The 15,000-nt window shown below is 41.0% G+C and overlaps 1 protein-coding gene across 2 annotated transcripts in view; it reads left to right on the top strand.

Moving 5' to 3' along the window:
• Positions 1-15,000, top strand: part of rbm27 (RNA binding motif protein 27) — a 145,381-nt gene that overhangs the window by 72,123 nt on the left and 58,258 nt on the right. For both annotated transcript variants that reach the window (XM_043703208.2, XM_043703209.2), the window contains exons 15-18: positions 3,450-3,524; positions 7,570-7,740; positions 10,556-10,660; positions 13,982-14,167. In XM_043703208.2, the coding sequence (XP_043559143.1) occupies positions 3,450-3,524; positions 7,570-7,740; positions 10,556-10,660; positions 13,982-14,167 (537 nt within the window). The remainder of the gene's footprint in view (positions 1-3,449; positions 3,525-7,569; positions 7,741-10,555; positions 10,661-13,981; positions 14,168-15,000) is intronic.

Genomic DNA, 15,000 nt, shown 5'->3' with positions numbered 1-15,000 from the left:
AACTGTACATAGTATTCCAGGTACAGCCTGGAACATACAACCAGTTGCAAAAAGACCTTACTATTTTAAAATTCTAGCCCTGAGCAATAAAGGCCAAAATTCTATTTGTTACCTTACATTGTCTTTCAAGCAGAAGAACACACCGATCCCCGTGTGCTACATTGGCAGTCCAGAGGCCTGGACATGTAAAGATATTGCACTAAAATGTGAATTTCTATAATTCCTAAACTTACTCATTGTTGTAGCAGTATTTGAATTCAGTTAATTAAATATACCTGGAATAACAATATTGCTATCAAATGATAATGTGATAAAATGATGTACAAAAAATGCCATCTCGTGTACGGAGGGAAGAAAAGGTGCAATCCTTCTCCAATCTGCAAGAAGAATACAATCTGATGAAATATCCAGTATTGACCTATGTACCAGACACAATAAATATGCATTCAGTTAACACTGCAAGGATTTACTCAATAAGCCTTGGAACTTGTGCCAAAATTGGGAAAATCAACAAATCAAAACAACAACCTGGCATAATCAGTGACTCGTACTTTTCAGTCATCACCCAGCCAATGGGTTGAATTACTTGAGGTATCTGATTTCTTACCTTCCGTACTTGCCCATTAGTTGGTTTGAGGCAATGTTTCTGTTAAGTCGTAGGATTTGAGAGGCCATTGGAAGGAGATCAACATTGGGTGGTGGAGTGGGTGGAGAGGGATCTAAACTTTAGGGGAGCTTTCCACTCAGCCTATAAAGCTTCTTAAGGGGAGATTTTACTCATATACAAACAGCCTGCAAATGAAATTTGCGAGGCTGGGCACTTGCTGGGCCTCCCCTATCATTGGTTAAATCCTGGCAGCAGTGAATGAGGCCCTTAATCGCCATCATAAGGGCATCAATTGGTTCACTGACATCCAAGACCATCCCTGTCACTGGATTAATTGTGATGGCAGACAGGCACCAAATAACATTTGATTGGGCATCAAGAAGCCTAAGCAAAATTTAACTGATTGGAAATCCAGGGGAAATCTTTTCAGCGCTTAAGACAAAAGAAGATGATTGTCATTGTTTGAAATCAGTCAGGACTCAACTGCAAAAGTTACTCAGGGCCTTGTCTTGGCTTAATCCATCAAGTTCCCTCCTTCATCAGGTCAAGAGTATGGAGATGGTGAGAAAAATTCTGACCTTCCCTTCGCGTTCAAAAATATTTGCATTCTTCAGTTTGCCATTATTGGCTTTTTGTTAGGTGGGCAGGGTTGGGGGTGGTGGTGGTGTAGGGTGGGGGGGTGGGGGTGTTGAGTTGTTTGTGGTTGAAATGGCTGTTTTTAGTGTGAACAGCATGCTTCCTAACTACCCAAAGCTTATCTTCCATCCCAAGACTTTTTATAAGTATGTTAAGAGTAAGAGTGGGACCTGTTAAAGGTCAAAGGGGCAACCTGCACATGGAGCCTGAGGATGTGGGTGACGTCTTGAGTGAGCACTTCTCCTCTGTATCCACAGAGGAGAGAGACATTGTAGTTGGAATGGTAAGGTTTTAGAACATTTTAAGATTAATAAGGAGGAGATGTTAGTTCTTTTAGCTAGCTTAAAGATGCATAAACCCTCAGGGCCTGATGAAATATGTCCCAGGATGCTTTGGGAGTCAAGGGAGGTGATTGTTGGGTATTTAATACCTGAATGTCGATATTTAATACTTCACTGGCCACAGGTAAAGCGCCAGATGATTGGAAGATAGCAAATGTGGTTCCTCTGTTCAAAACGGACAGCAGGGGTCGGCCGCGTAATTACAGACCAGTTCATCTGATATCAGTAATCGGGAAATAATTCCAAAAAATTCTGAGGGACTGGATTAAACAATACTTGGAAAGGCAGTGATTGATCAGGAGTAGTCATCACAGATTTGATAAAGGGAGATCCTGTTTGACGAATTTAATAGGTTTTTTGAAAGGGGGACTAGATAGACTGATGAAGATGGTGCTGCTGATATTGTTTATGTGGACTTCAGTAAGGCTTTTGAAAAGGTTTCACTTGGAAGTCTGATTCCAAAGGTAAGAGCCATTGGGACAAGGCAAGTTGGTAAACTGAATCCAAAATTGGCTTGCAAACAGGAGACAAAGGGTGATGGTAGAGAGATGTTTTTGTGATTGAAAACCTGTGACCAGCGGTGTACCACAGGGATTGGTGCAAACCCTTATTGTTTGTTATGTATGTTAATGGCTTGGATGTAAGTTTAGAAGGTATAATGAGAAGCTTTGTAGATGGCGCAAAAATTGACGGTGTTACTGATAGTGAGGAGGATGGTCTCCGGCGACAGTCTGATATTGATCAGCTTGTAAATTGAGCAGAGCAATTTCAGATGGAATTCACTCTTGATAAGTATGAGGTCATGCATTTTTGGAGGCTAGTAAGGGGAGGATGTACACAATGAATAGTAGGTCCCTAGGGAATGCTAAGGAAGAAAGGGACCCTTGGTGTACGAGTCCATATATCCCTGAAGGTGTCAGCACAGGTAGACAGGGTAATGAAGTAAGCATACTGGATGCTTGCCTTCATTTATGGGTGATCCATTTTACCCTGGTTCAGTGGTCCCCAGCGTCACAGATGCCAGTCTTCAGCAATTTTAATTCACTCCCATGTGATTTCAAGAAAATTGGAGGTACCCCCTTGATACTGCAAAGGTTATGGGCTGGACAATACTGTGGCAAAAAGACTGAAGATTCCAGAGCTTGCTGCTCCCCTTGCCAAGATCTTCCAGTACATTACAGCACTGGTATCGACCTGACAATGTGGAAAGTTGTCCAGGTTTGTCCTGTACACAAAAAGCAGAACAAATCCAACCCAGCCAATTACCGCCTCATCAGTTGACTTTTATATCATCAACGAAGTATTGCAAGATGTCATCAACATTGCTATCAAGCAGCATCTGCTCAGCAATCATATGCTCACTGACACCCAGGGCCACACACCTGCTGACCTCAATACAGTCTTGGTTCAAACATGGATCAGAGAGCTGAATTCCCTAGATGAGGTGAGAATGACAGCCCTTAACATCAAAGGCATGTTCTGCCGAGTGTGGACCATTAAGTGGGAAATAGAGAATGTAATATTAAAATTAATTATTCAGTCAAGATGGTAAAAAATTGTGCTCCTAGTTTAATTGAGTGATACTGGAACTGCAGAAGTAGATTCTGTCTTTCTTGTTAAGGAAAAAATAATTATTAAAGCTGTACCACATCGGTGACACACATGATCTTACTTGAGAGTTTTTGGATTGTTTCATTGAGAATCTATCCTAATTTTGAGCAATTACCTTCATAAAAAGTGGAAAGTTTACGTCTTGAGTACTGTTTTCACGAGCGAAATGAAAATTTATCACTGTGCACAGTGTGCACAAACTTTGTTTGAATTGAAGTGATGATCATTCATTTGATTTTGTTTTTCAATTTTAGGAAGCTTTAAAGTTACAGCAAGATATGCGGAAAAAGAAACAAGAGATGTTAGAAAAACAAATTGAGTGCCAGAAGGTAAGAACATCTAGACTAATTTTGATGAAATTTCTGTCCATCCTCACTTTTTGCTGTGCATTCAAGAATATTTGCTTGCCAGATTTACCAAGCAAATACTTTGTTATTAAGTGGCTGCCTAACTATTCACTGGGGAAATAAATACTTAAAAGGAATACTAGAATATAATAAAATGAAAGGCAGCATAAAACATTAAAGAATTGTGAAGAGCCTGATGTAGATATTCACAACAGCACGTTTCAACAGGAGCACGTATTTATATTGTGCCTTTGAGGTGAGAAAACTTCTTGGGGTGCTTCACAGGATACTAAACCGCAAAAAAATATATTTGGTAAAAATAGGTTTTAAGAAGTTTCTCAAAAGAAATAAGACGTTTAGAGAGGGCATTGCAAAGCTTCGGAACTTGGTAGTTGAAGGCATGATGGGGCACTTAAAATTGGGAATGAAGGCAGAATTAAAGGAATGTTGATATCTTGGAGGTTGTGGGATGTGTGTGATTGCAGAGTTAGGGAAGGGTAAGGCCAATTAAGAACTTAAACTTAAATTCTCTGGATGAGAATTTTAAAATTTAAGCAGTGTAGGTCATTGAGCAGTGGGAGGTCATAAATTGGATATGCTGCATGTTAGGGTGTGGACAGCAGAGTTAGGAATATCTCCAGTTTAGAGTGTAAAATATGGAAGATTAATCAGCAGTGCTTCAGAATAATTCTGTAAACATATGAGGGTTTCGGCAACAGATGAGCTCTCAAAGGTAAAGACCATAGTTATAACTGGCCATAGATGTGCTTTTTCATTAGACTGAGAACTAGTGGTCGTTTGATCCGAGAGTCACCACAGCAAAGGAAGAGGTTGAGAGAGAGTTCTTCATGAAAACCTCAGCCAGTGTGGGAATTGAACCCATTCTTTTGGCATCATGCTACATCGAAAATCAGCTGTCCAGCTAACTGACCCCTGGTAAATGAATTAATGGGGGTAAAGTCAAGTGTTACTTTGTGGAAGTAGGTGGTCTCTGTGACTATGTGAATGTGTGGCCAAATTTTGTCCTGCGTTGAGATAGGACTTAGGTTGGAAATATTATCATACAGGAGAAAGTGAGGTCTGCAGATGCTGGAGATCAGAACTGAAAATGTGTTGCTGGAAAAGCGCAGTAGGTCAGGCAGCATCCAGGGAACAGGAGAATCGACGTTTCGGGCATAAGCCCTTCTTCAGGAATGAGGCAAGTTTGTCCAGCAGGCTAAGATAAAAGCTTGGGGGAGGGGCGTCAGAAATGTGATAGGTGGAAAGAGGTCAAGGTGAGGGTGATAGGTCAGACTGGGGTGGGGGCGGAGAGGTCGGGAAGAAGATTGCAGGTTAGGAAGGCGGTGCTGAATTCGATGGATTAGACTGAGACAAGGTGGGGGAGGGGAAATGAGGAAACTGGTGAAATCCGAGTTCATCCCTTGTGGTTGGAGGGTTCCTAGGCGGAAGATGAGGTGCTCTTCCTCCAACCGTCGTTTTGTGGTCTGGCGATGGAGGAGTCCAAAGACCTGCATATCCTTGGTGGAGTGGGAGGGGGAATTGAAATGTTGAGCCTAAGGGTGGTTGGGTTGGTTGGTCCGGGTGTCCCAGAGGTGTTCTCTGAAACGCTCCGCAAGTAGACGGCCTGTCTCCCCAATATAGAGGAAGCCACATCGGGTGCAGAGGATGCAATAGATGATGTGTGTGGAGGTGCAGGTGAATCTGTGGCGGATATGGAAGTTTCCTTTGGGGCCTTGGAGGGAGGTGAGGGGGGAGGTGTGGGCGCAAGTCTTGCACCTCCTGCGGTTGCAGGGGAAGGTGCCGGGAGTGGAGGTTGGGTTGGTGGGGGGTGTGGACCTGACGAGGGAGTCACGGAGGGAGTGGTCTTTACGGAATGCTGATAGGGGAAGGGAGGGAAATATATCCTTGGTGGTGGGGTCTGTTTGGAGGTGGCGGAAATGACGGCGGATGATGCGCTGAACATGGAGATTGGTGGGGTGGTAGGTGAGGACCAGTGGGGTTCTGTCCTGGTGGCGGTTGGAGGGGCGGGACTCAAGGGCGGAGGAGCGGGAAGTGGAAGAGATGCGGTGGAGGGCATCATCGACCATGTCGGGGGGGACATTGCGGTCCTTGAAGAAGGAGGCCATCTGGGTTGTGCGTTTTTGGAACGCGTTTTAAATCTACTACAAACCGACCGACTCCCACAGCTACCTGGACTACACCTCCTCCCATCCTGCCCCCTGTAAAAACGCCATCCCATTCTCCCAATTCCTTCGACTCCGCCGCATCTGCTCCCAGGAGGACCAGTTCCAAAAACGCACAACCCAGATGGCCTCCTTCTTCAAGGACCGCAATTTCCGCCCCGACGTGGTCGATGATGCCCTCCACCGCATCTCTTCCACTTCCCGCTCCTCCGCCCTTGAGCCCCGCCCCTCCAACCGCCACCAGGACAGAACTCCACTGGTCCTCACCTACCACCCCACCAATCTCCATGTTCAGCGCATCATCCGCCGTCATTTCCGCCACCTCCAAACGGACCCCACCACCAAGGATATATTTCCCTCCCCTCCCCTATCAGCATTCCGTAAAGACCACTCCCTCCGTGACTCCCTCGTCAGGTCCACACCCCCCCCACCAACCCAACCTCCACTCCCGGCACCTTCCCCTGCAACCGCAGGAGGTGCAAGACTTGCGCCCACACCTCCCCCCTCACCTCCCTCCAAGGCCCCAAAGGAAACTTCCATATCCGCCACAGATTCACCTGCACCTCCACACACATCATCTATTGCATCCTCTGCACCCGATGTGGCCTCATCTATATTGGGGAGACAGGCCGTCTACTTGCGGAGCGTTTCAGAGAACACCTCTGGGACACCCGGACCAACCACCTTTAGGCTCAACATTTCAATTCCCCCTCCCACTCCACCAAGGATATGCAGGTCTTCGGACTCCTCCATCGCCAGACCACAACAAAACGACGGTTGGAGGAAGAGCGCCTCATCTTCCGCCTAGGAACCCTCCAACCACAAGGGATGAACTCGGATTTCTCCAGTTTCCTCATTTCCCCTCCCCCCACCTTGTCTCTGTCTAATCCATCGAATTCAGCACCGCCTTCCTAACCTGCAATCATCTTCCCGACCTCTCCGCCCCCACCCCAGTCTGACCTATCACCCTCACCTTGACCTCTTTCCACCTATCACATTTCCGACGCCCCTCCCCCAAGTCCCTCCTCCCTACCTTTTATCTTAGCCTGCTGGACAAACTTTCCTCATTCCTGAAGAAGGGCTTATGCCCGAAACGTCGATTCTCCTGTTCCCTGGATGCTGCCTGACCTGCTGCGCTTTTCCAGCAACACATTTTCAGCACTATTATCATACAGTCCTGCAGTTGACCAGAAGAGAGTTGCCTAAGGAGTGGTATTTGCAGGGGAACCAAAAGAAATGGTGTGACTGTTTTGAAATTTAATTGGGAGAAATTTCTACTCTTCCAATAATTGGATGTTGTATATGCAGTCTGACAAAAGTCTTGCCAGAAACAGTGCAGGTCATTGAGCACAGTGGGACGTAGTAAATTGGATATGGTGCATGTTAGGATATGGACAGTAGAGTTTGGGATTATCTCAAGTTTAACTACAATTTCTATTTTTGTTTCAAATCTCTAAGATCTGCATTTTTTTTGCTTTATTTTCAGAGTCTTGCAAGGGTTGGTGAAACAAATAATCCTTAACTTGAGGAGTAGGAGGTAACAGAAATAGCCAGGGGGAGGGTTGGAATAAGATGAAGTCTGCAAGAACAAAGCGTGCAGAGTGGTGGGGAAGGATGAGGATGGATAATGTATGAAGATCATGGTCACAAAGGATGTGAAACATTACTTTGATTCATAGGAGGGTTGAAACTTCAATCTAGGATATTCAAGCATGTGGAGTGTTGCCCTTTTGAACTGGTTAATGTATAATGGTGCACATTTTCCACCCATAGACTGTATCCAGTTTAGACTAATCAGTATATCTGAGATTAAAGTACTTCTCTTTTTTTTTTAATGAATTCAGGTATTAATTTGCAAACTGGAAAAAAATAAAAGTATGAAAGCAGATGAAAGAGCTAAAATAATGAAAACCATTAAAGACTTGACGGAAAGAATATCTCAATTACGTGATGAACTGAAAGCAACATCAGCATCAACGTCATCGGCTCCATCACAACTGAAATCCAAATCTGATGTTAGTCCTTTTTAAAATATATAATTAACTATTGTCTCACTAAAACAAAAATGAAGAAATATGTTATTTACTTACTCAAAGGGTTATAGTAATGGAATAAGCTTTTTCGAAGAATGTCATTTAATCAGGCATGTGAACAAAGAACAAGAGCCAATCCATCGGCCCTTCAAACCTGTTCTGCCATTCAATAAAAGCAAGGATGACCTGATTTTAACCTCAATCTACATAGAGTCATAGAGATATACAGCACAGAAACAGCCCTTCAGACCAATTCATCCATGCCGACCAGTTATCCCAACCCAATCTAGTCCCACCTGCCAGCACCCGGCCCATATCCCTCCAAACCCTTCCTATTCATATACCCATCCAAATGTCTTTTCAATGATGCAATTGTACCAGCCTCCACCACTTCCTCTGGCAGCTCATTCCATACACGCACCACCCTCCGTGTGAAAAAGTTGCCCCTTCGGTCCCTTTTATATCTTTCCCCTCTCACCCTAAACTCATGCCCTCTCGTTCTGGACTCCCCCACCCTAGGGAAAAGACTTTGTTTATTTATTCTATCCATGCCCCTCATAATTTGCTTGCATATCCCCAATAATTATTTAGTCCCCTTGGTAATCAAGAATCTGTCTACATCTACCATAAAAATGTTTAAGGATTCTGCATCTGTTGTATTTTGAGGAAAGGAATTCCAGAAACACTTGTGCTTTGAAGAAAAAATATTTTCCTCATCCCTGTCTTAAAGGGGGGCCCTTTATTTTTAAACTGTAAACCCTAGGTCTAGATTCTCCCACAAGAGGAAACATCCTTTCCATATCTACCTGACCAAGATCCTTTTGTATGTTTCAATCAAGTCACCTCAGACTCTTCTAATGAGAAGAGAATACAGGCTTAGACTGTTGAATCTTTCTTTGTGAGGCAATCTGCCCATTCCAGGCAGTATAAATGACTGGAAAATACAAATAAATCTGTTCTGGTTTATAAATAAGATTGAATAATATGGTGATCAAGCGGTTAAATTAATCTGTTTTAAAAAATAAGTATTTGAACTGAACTGTTTTGTCCTGGTCTTAGAGACTTTGTTTTTGTACCAGACTGTGTATTGTTATCTTGGGGAATAAGTGCATGAAGGAACAAGACAAATTAATTGATTTGCATAGCTAACAGAGTTACCGGACTTGTTTTTTTTTTTATTTAATGCTTTCTAAGAATGATTCTTTTCTTCTGACTACCTTCCTTTTCAGCTCTGGACTGTACTAAAGTCCACACAGGTTCTTCTGCATCAATTTCAAAAATGCCAAAAGTCTAAGTATTGTTCTTTTGCCTCTGAGGTCTTTTCTCTAACGTGTTGATGAAGTGTGGTTACTTCATGAGCAATTGAAGCTGAGTTTTCTGGTTTCCTGAAACTGTAGCAAAATGAGTAAATTGAAATGATTCCTGTATTATACTTAGACGATATTTGAATACAGATCTCTCAATGGAATTTGAACAAAGGCAGTCACCATAGAAGTCAGCTTTAAGATTAATTAATGAGAGACACTGTGGAAACTGAGCAACCCATGCTCGAGTGTGCAATTCTGAGACCCCCAAATGAGGCACAGTTAGTAATAAATATGCATAAACATTTTACACATCCTTGCAATTTCTGTGATGAGTAATGAGTGCCATCATTAATCTTTTAGTAACAGTTGTTGTCATGCATCACGGCAAGTTTGACCCCTGTGCACTTTGCAATAAGAACGTTAAAGAAATTTAACCAAAGAGTAGTTGAAAAGATGCTGGAATTAGCACAAAGCACAGCACGATTGTGACAAAATGAATAACTTGGGTTTGTTTGATTCCTTTGAGAATATCTGTGTGGTTTATAGCCTTGGAGCTACTTTTGGAATGTAATTGCTATTGTAGGAAACAGAATCCAATATGCACACAACAAGGACTGATGAGCAACATTGAGATAATGATCAGCTAACTGAAGATTAAGGGATAAACATTGGTCAGGATTCAGGGAGAATATACCTGACCTGCTTCAAATAGTGTCATCGAATTTGTTACATCCGCACGTGCAAACTAACAGAGCTTTGGTTTAACATCTCGTCCAAGAGACAGCATCTCTGACAACACAATACTCCCTCAATGTTGCAAAGCCCAAATTGTGCTGAAGCCTCCACAGAGAGATTTAGAACCCACAATCTTCTCATAGATATTTACATAATCCTTTTCAATACATCACAAAACCAATTAGATAGTTTTTTGAAATGGATCCTGCAGTATGGTGTAGGAAAATGTGACAATTAATTTTCCACACAGCAATATCCCACAGTTAATTATAGGATAAAAGGATATTTGGTTTTGAGGATATTTGGATTAAGGAATACATTAATGTAAAGATTGTACATCTTGTATTAAAATACTATTTTTGTTTAAATTTGGTGATGTAGTGGTCTTGATTCTGGACTAGTAACTGGGGACACAAGCTCACATGTTGGTGGAATTTAAATTTAGTAATAATTCTGGAATATAAGCTTTGTCTCAGTAACTATGCAATGAAACAGCCATCGGCCTCTGCAAAACCCACTTGGTTCACTAACATCTTTGTGGAAAGAAGGTCTGTCATCCTTGCCTAGTCTGGCTTACATGGTTTTCCAGATCCAGAATAATATATTTGATTCTGAACTAACCTCTTAAATGGTCCAGCAGGTTACCCAATTCCAAGGCAGGTAAGGATAGAAAGCAAATGCTGGTCTTGCCAATGATACCCACATTCATGAGGTAATGTGTTTCAAATGTTTTATTTTCTATTTTAACTGTTCAGGCACAGAAGGAATTACTGGATGCAGAGCTGGATTTCCACAAGAAGCTTAATTCAGGGGAGGACACAACAGACTTGCGAAAAAAGCTGAATCAGCTCCAAGTCGAGGTAATAGTTGTTTATTTGATGTCTGAGTCTTCCAGGTTCCTCAAGTGTAGTTCTGTGAGACGAGCAGTGGGTTAAAAGTTTGTCTTTCATAGTGATTCTGGATCAAGCAGTTTGGATGGGACTGTCCTATGATTAACTGAGGCCCATTGATATGTGTGTGCACACAATTTAATTTTTTCCTTTGCTGCAAGGGATGTGGCCTAATTGCTGTCTTGAATAAATCCTGCAATAAATAGCTTTTTAAAAAAGAAAATTGATCCACTACCATACTCTTACAATTTCACCTCCTTGCAACTCTCTGCTCCTACATCTGTCACTTTCCAAAACCCACAATTGCATTTCATTGTACCTCGTTGCAGAAAGACATCAGAAATGATAATAAATCGCAATGTTTTAGTTGATAAGAATCAACTTTTGCTGGGGATGATACTGTTTTAAATAAATTGAATGTGAATTTATATGTGAAAAAGTATTGTATAGATTCATAGACTTTTACAGCATGGTCTCAGACTCTCCCATGAGGGGAAGTATCCTCTCAGCATTTGTCTTGTCAAACCCTTAAAGATTCCTATGTGTTTCAATGAGATCACCTCTCCAGTGAGCAAAGTCCCAACCTGTTTAGCTTTTCCTCAAAAGACAATCCTTCCAGATCCTGGTGCACTTGCTCTGAACAGCCTGCCATGAAATAATCTTTCCCTAAATAAGAGGATCAAATTGTTCACAGTAGTAAAAGAGTATCTTGTATAGTTGGAGTAGGAGTTCCCTATCCTAATACTCCGATGCCTTTGAAATAAAGGTGAACGTTCCATTAGGCTTCCTGAATATCTGCTGTACCTGTGTGCTAGCTTTTGTGTTTTGTGCACAAGTATGCCTAAATCCCTTTGGCATACTCCAATTTTTCTCCATTTAATGAGTTAAAGTATTGTGAAAAGAGGGGAAGAAAGTAGGGTTGAGGCTGTGATGAAATCAGTCATGATCATATTAAATGGCACAGCAGATTCAAGGGGCAAAATTGCCTATTTCCACTTTTAGCTCTTTTGTTCTGAAATGCTACTTACCAGTTGTTAGTCACACCTGGATATTGTCCAGGTTTTGTTGTATTTCCACATGACCTACTAAAGTATCTGAAGAGTCACAGTGGTGTTGAACAACTATCACCAAACATCCCTACTTCTGACTTTATGATGCTGGGAAGTTATGGATAAAATAGCAGAAGTTGGTTGGAACTTAGACACTACCCTGACAAACCCTTTTAGGATATCCTGGTGTTGAGAAAACTGACTTTGAACAACCATGACTATCTTCCTTTTTAGCTGGATATGGCTGCACGCAGGGGAGAATCTCACCCGATTTTCATTGACTTTATTGTTGTGAAGGCTTTTTGATGCCATAAATATACTGCATACTTTCTTAAAGATCAGATTTACCTTTTCTGCTGCTCTAAGAATTATGTATATTCTACGCCTTGTTTCCTTTTGATTTCTTGTCTGTTCAGTATGTCTGCTAGATCAATGTTCATTTTAATTTCTGCTTTTAGTTATGCAGTGAGCACTAACTTTGGTTCCTCTTTCTGTTTGCCTTGTGGAAATCTGTATAGTTTGCAAACAAAGTAGTTCCTTTGAAGGATGTCATTTTTTTTTCCCTGCCAGTCTTTGATTTCCATCAACATCTCCAAATCCCTTTTTTATTCAGTTAAACTAGCCATCCTCAAATTGTTTTATGCTTCTTCTTGCTTTTGCTCTCTGCAAGAATGAACTCATGCAGAATTCTGTTGCTGTATCCCAATTCTCAAAAATCTTGCTTGACCATTATCTCCTGTACTCCTTGATCTTCATGGCTTCCAGTCTCGCAAAGCCTGAACTTCTTCTAAATTGTCTCCCTTGTGTTCAAATCCCTCTATGGTGTTGCATTCCCCAATCTCTAACTTTTAGTTGCCTGTTGAGACCTATGAATTCTTCCAATTCTGGTGCTTCCTGGTTTGCTTCTCCAGTGGTTGGCAGCTGTCTTATATTGGAATTTCTTCTCTTAAACCTTTATGAATAACTTTCTTTTTAGATGCTGCACTAAATCTTTCTGGCAAATTTTGTTTTAAGAAAGTACTGTGTATTGTCTTGGGATTTGTGCTATTTTAAAGCTACTAAATGCAGGCTATTAACGTTAATCTGATTTGCCCTTTTCAGGCCATAAGGGTTTGGGGGGAATGCTCTCTCTCCTAACTTCAGTTCTGGTAGAAGCATTACAGAAATTGCTCCTGCTATAACAAATTGTCTCGATTGCATAACTTCTAGGTTATATTAATTACCATTATTTTTGTTTTCTTAATGGATGTAAATAAAAGCAACTTCTGTAACTGTTGAATGTATCACCATGTCCACCATTTCTACTATAGAACTTGGCATTACACGAAATGTTCTGGAAGCTGCAGTTTCATTGTTTTAAATTGTTCACCCTTTAATATTGTCTTCCGTGTATTGTGGGTAAAAAAAAATTCAGTTTACGTTCTCTTTTTGTAAAAGAGCTTCTTTTGAAGGTATTTTAATGGGAGCAACAAGTTCAGAGCAAATGCTGAGTGCTGTCAATTATAATTCTTTCAGTTGAATGGACCCACAACATTCTGTGATATCTAGTCTGCATCTCCTGAATTGGAAGGTATTAAATTACAAAAGCACACAAAGTTGAGGTTTTGGCTTACCCTAGTGGTAGGCTGTTATAGTATGTCTTTAAATGGACATGTACACAATCTATATAATTTGGCAACATAATGTATCATCAGTGTAACACAGTAGCTGGACTGTTAGTTGAATGAGCGAGGTGTACAAGTACAAGCTTTCCAGCAATGTGTATATGCTTTGGTCACCTTTGAATAAAGAACTTCCAAAAGCTTGCCAGTCCCACTTAGGCAATTGTTGAGTTTGTCTTTGAAGAACAGAAGTGTGTGCAACCCACACATATAGTTGAAAACATTACTGCAAAAAATCCTATGGCATGAAGAAAATACTCACTTTTGTAAAGAAACCAAGATGGTAACTAAAATAATTTAATAAATATTTACGTTAGTATGATTCGTTGACTTTCTTCATTTCTTGTTTTCCTGTTTGATTGAATTTGTTTTATTTATCCTTGATTCTTCCTCACAGACAGTTTATCTACTTGTATTCTTCAAGGTTTGCTTGTATATTCCTTTGCTCTTTTATTTTTTGCTGCTGTGAGAAGACACAATATGAGGAACTAGGTTGTAAAAAGAGATCACAGACACTGGCTCAAATGAGCAATACTTGTATTTCTGCAAAAGGATATAACCAAATCTGTTGCTTGTTTTAGGCTGCAAGACTGGGCATTCTCCCTGGAGGACGTGGTAAGACTATGCAAACACGAGGCCGAGGTCGAGGCAGGAGTGTGAGGGGAAGAGGTGCACAGATGCACATGGTGGTTGATCACAGGCCCAAAACTTTAACGGTATTCGGCTTCACACAGGAGGAAAAAGATGAATTAATGCCACATTTCTCAGTAAGTTCAGACCTAAAATTAATTCAACATTGAAATTTAAGTAATCCAATTGGCAAAAGATTGCATGTGTTTTGATTTTGTTCATTTCCAAGCATTCATAACATCCTGGGGTTCACAAACTCCCTGTGCTATGTTTTGCTATTTACCTATAATTTAGGAAACATAACCAAAACTTAAAGTTTAAAAGTTATACTGTCAATGAGAAATACTGTTCATTGGGGTTAAATGTTGTGGGGATAGGAAATTGTCTTGTAAGTAAATTGTTCTGACAAATTTAAGTTCATAATCCCAGTCTGTTCTAGTTTCCAAGTCTATTTGAGGTTGTTTAATGCTTCTATATTCCATAATTTCTTGGCCTGTTACCTGACTGTGCTGCAGTGGCAGTGTGGAGTTGGTATGCATAGAACACAGGTTTCCTATTGAGGAATAATTGAGGGGGTTAGCCCACTAATCTGTGAATCACCTCAGACTTTAAATTAGCTCTACTTACATACCTACTCAGAAACTCTGTCTTTTATTTTCCTGTTAAACCAGAGTGAATAATGTCAATAGTTTCAAAGACTTGTCAATTACTTGCTATTGTAAATGGTCTTCCTTCTACTAAAGGGCTATTCTGTTGTCTCCAATCTGCTGAAACACATTCAATGTCCACCGTTCATGAGTACCTTCTACAAGCAAGACAATACTTGCAAATCTATATTGTGTTGTCCATTATTTACTATTAATATTTCCAAGTGCTATAATGAATTGTCTAGATTGCATGACTTCAGTCTCAAATGTTAGATCAGAAATGCTGAATTTAGCACAAGAAATATTATAAATTAGCAAAACTC

The sequence above is a fragment of the Chiloscyllium plagiosum genome, unplaced genomic scaffold, assembly GCF_037043375.1.
Source record: "Chiloscyllium plagiosum isolate Xiang-an unplaced genomic scaffold, Cpla_swu_hap1 HiC_scaffold_16, whole genome shotgun sequence".
Taxonomy (NCBI): domain Eukaryota; kingdom Metazoa; phylum Chordata; class Chondrichthyes; order Orectolobiformes; family Hemiscylliidae; genus Chiloscyllium; species Chiloscyllium plagiosum.
This window is presented reverse-complemented; position numbering and strand designations above follow the sequence as displayed.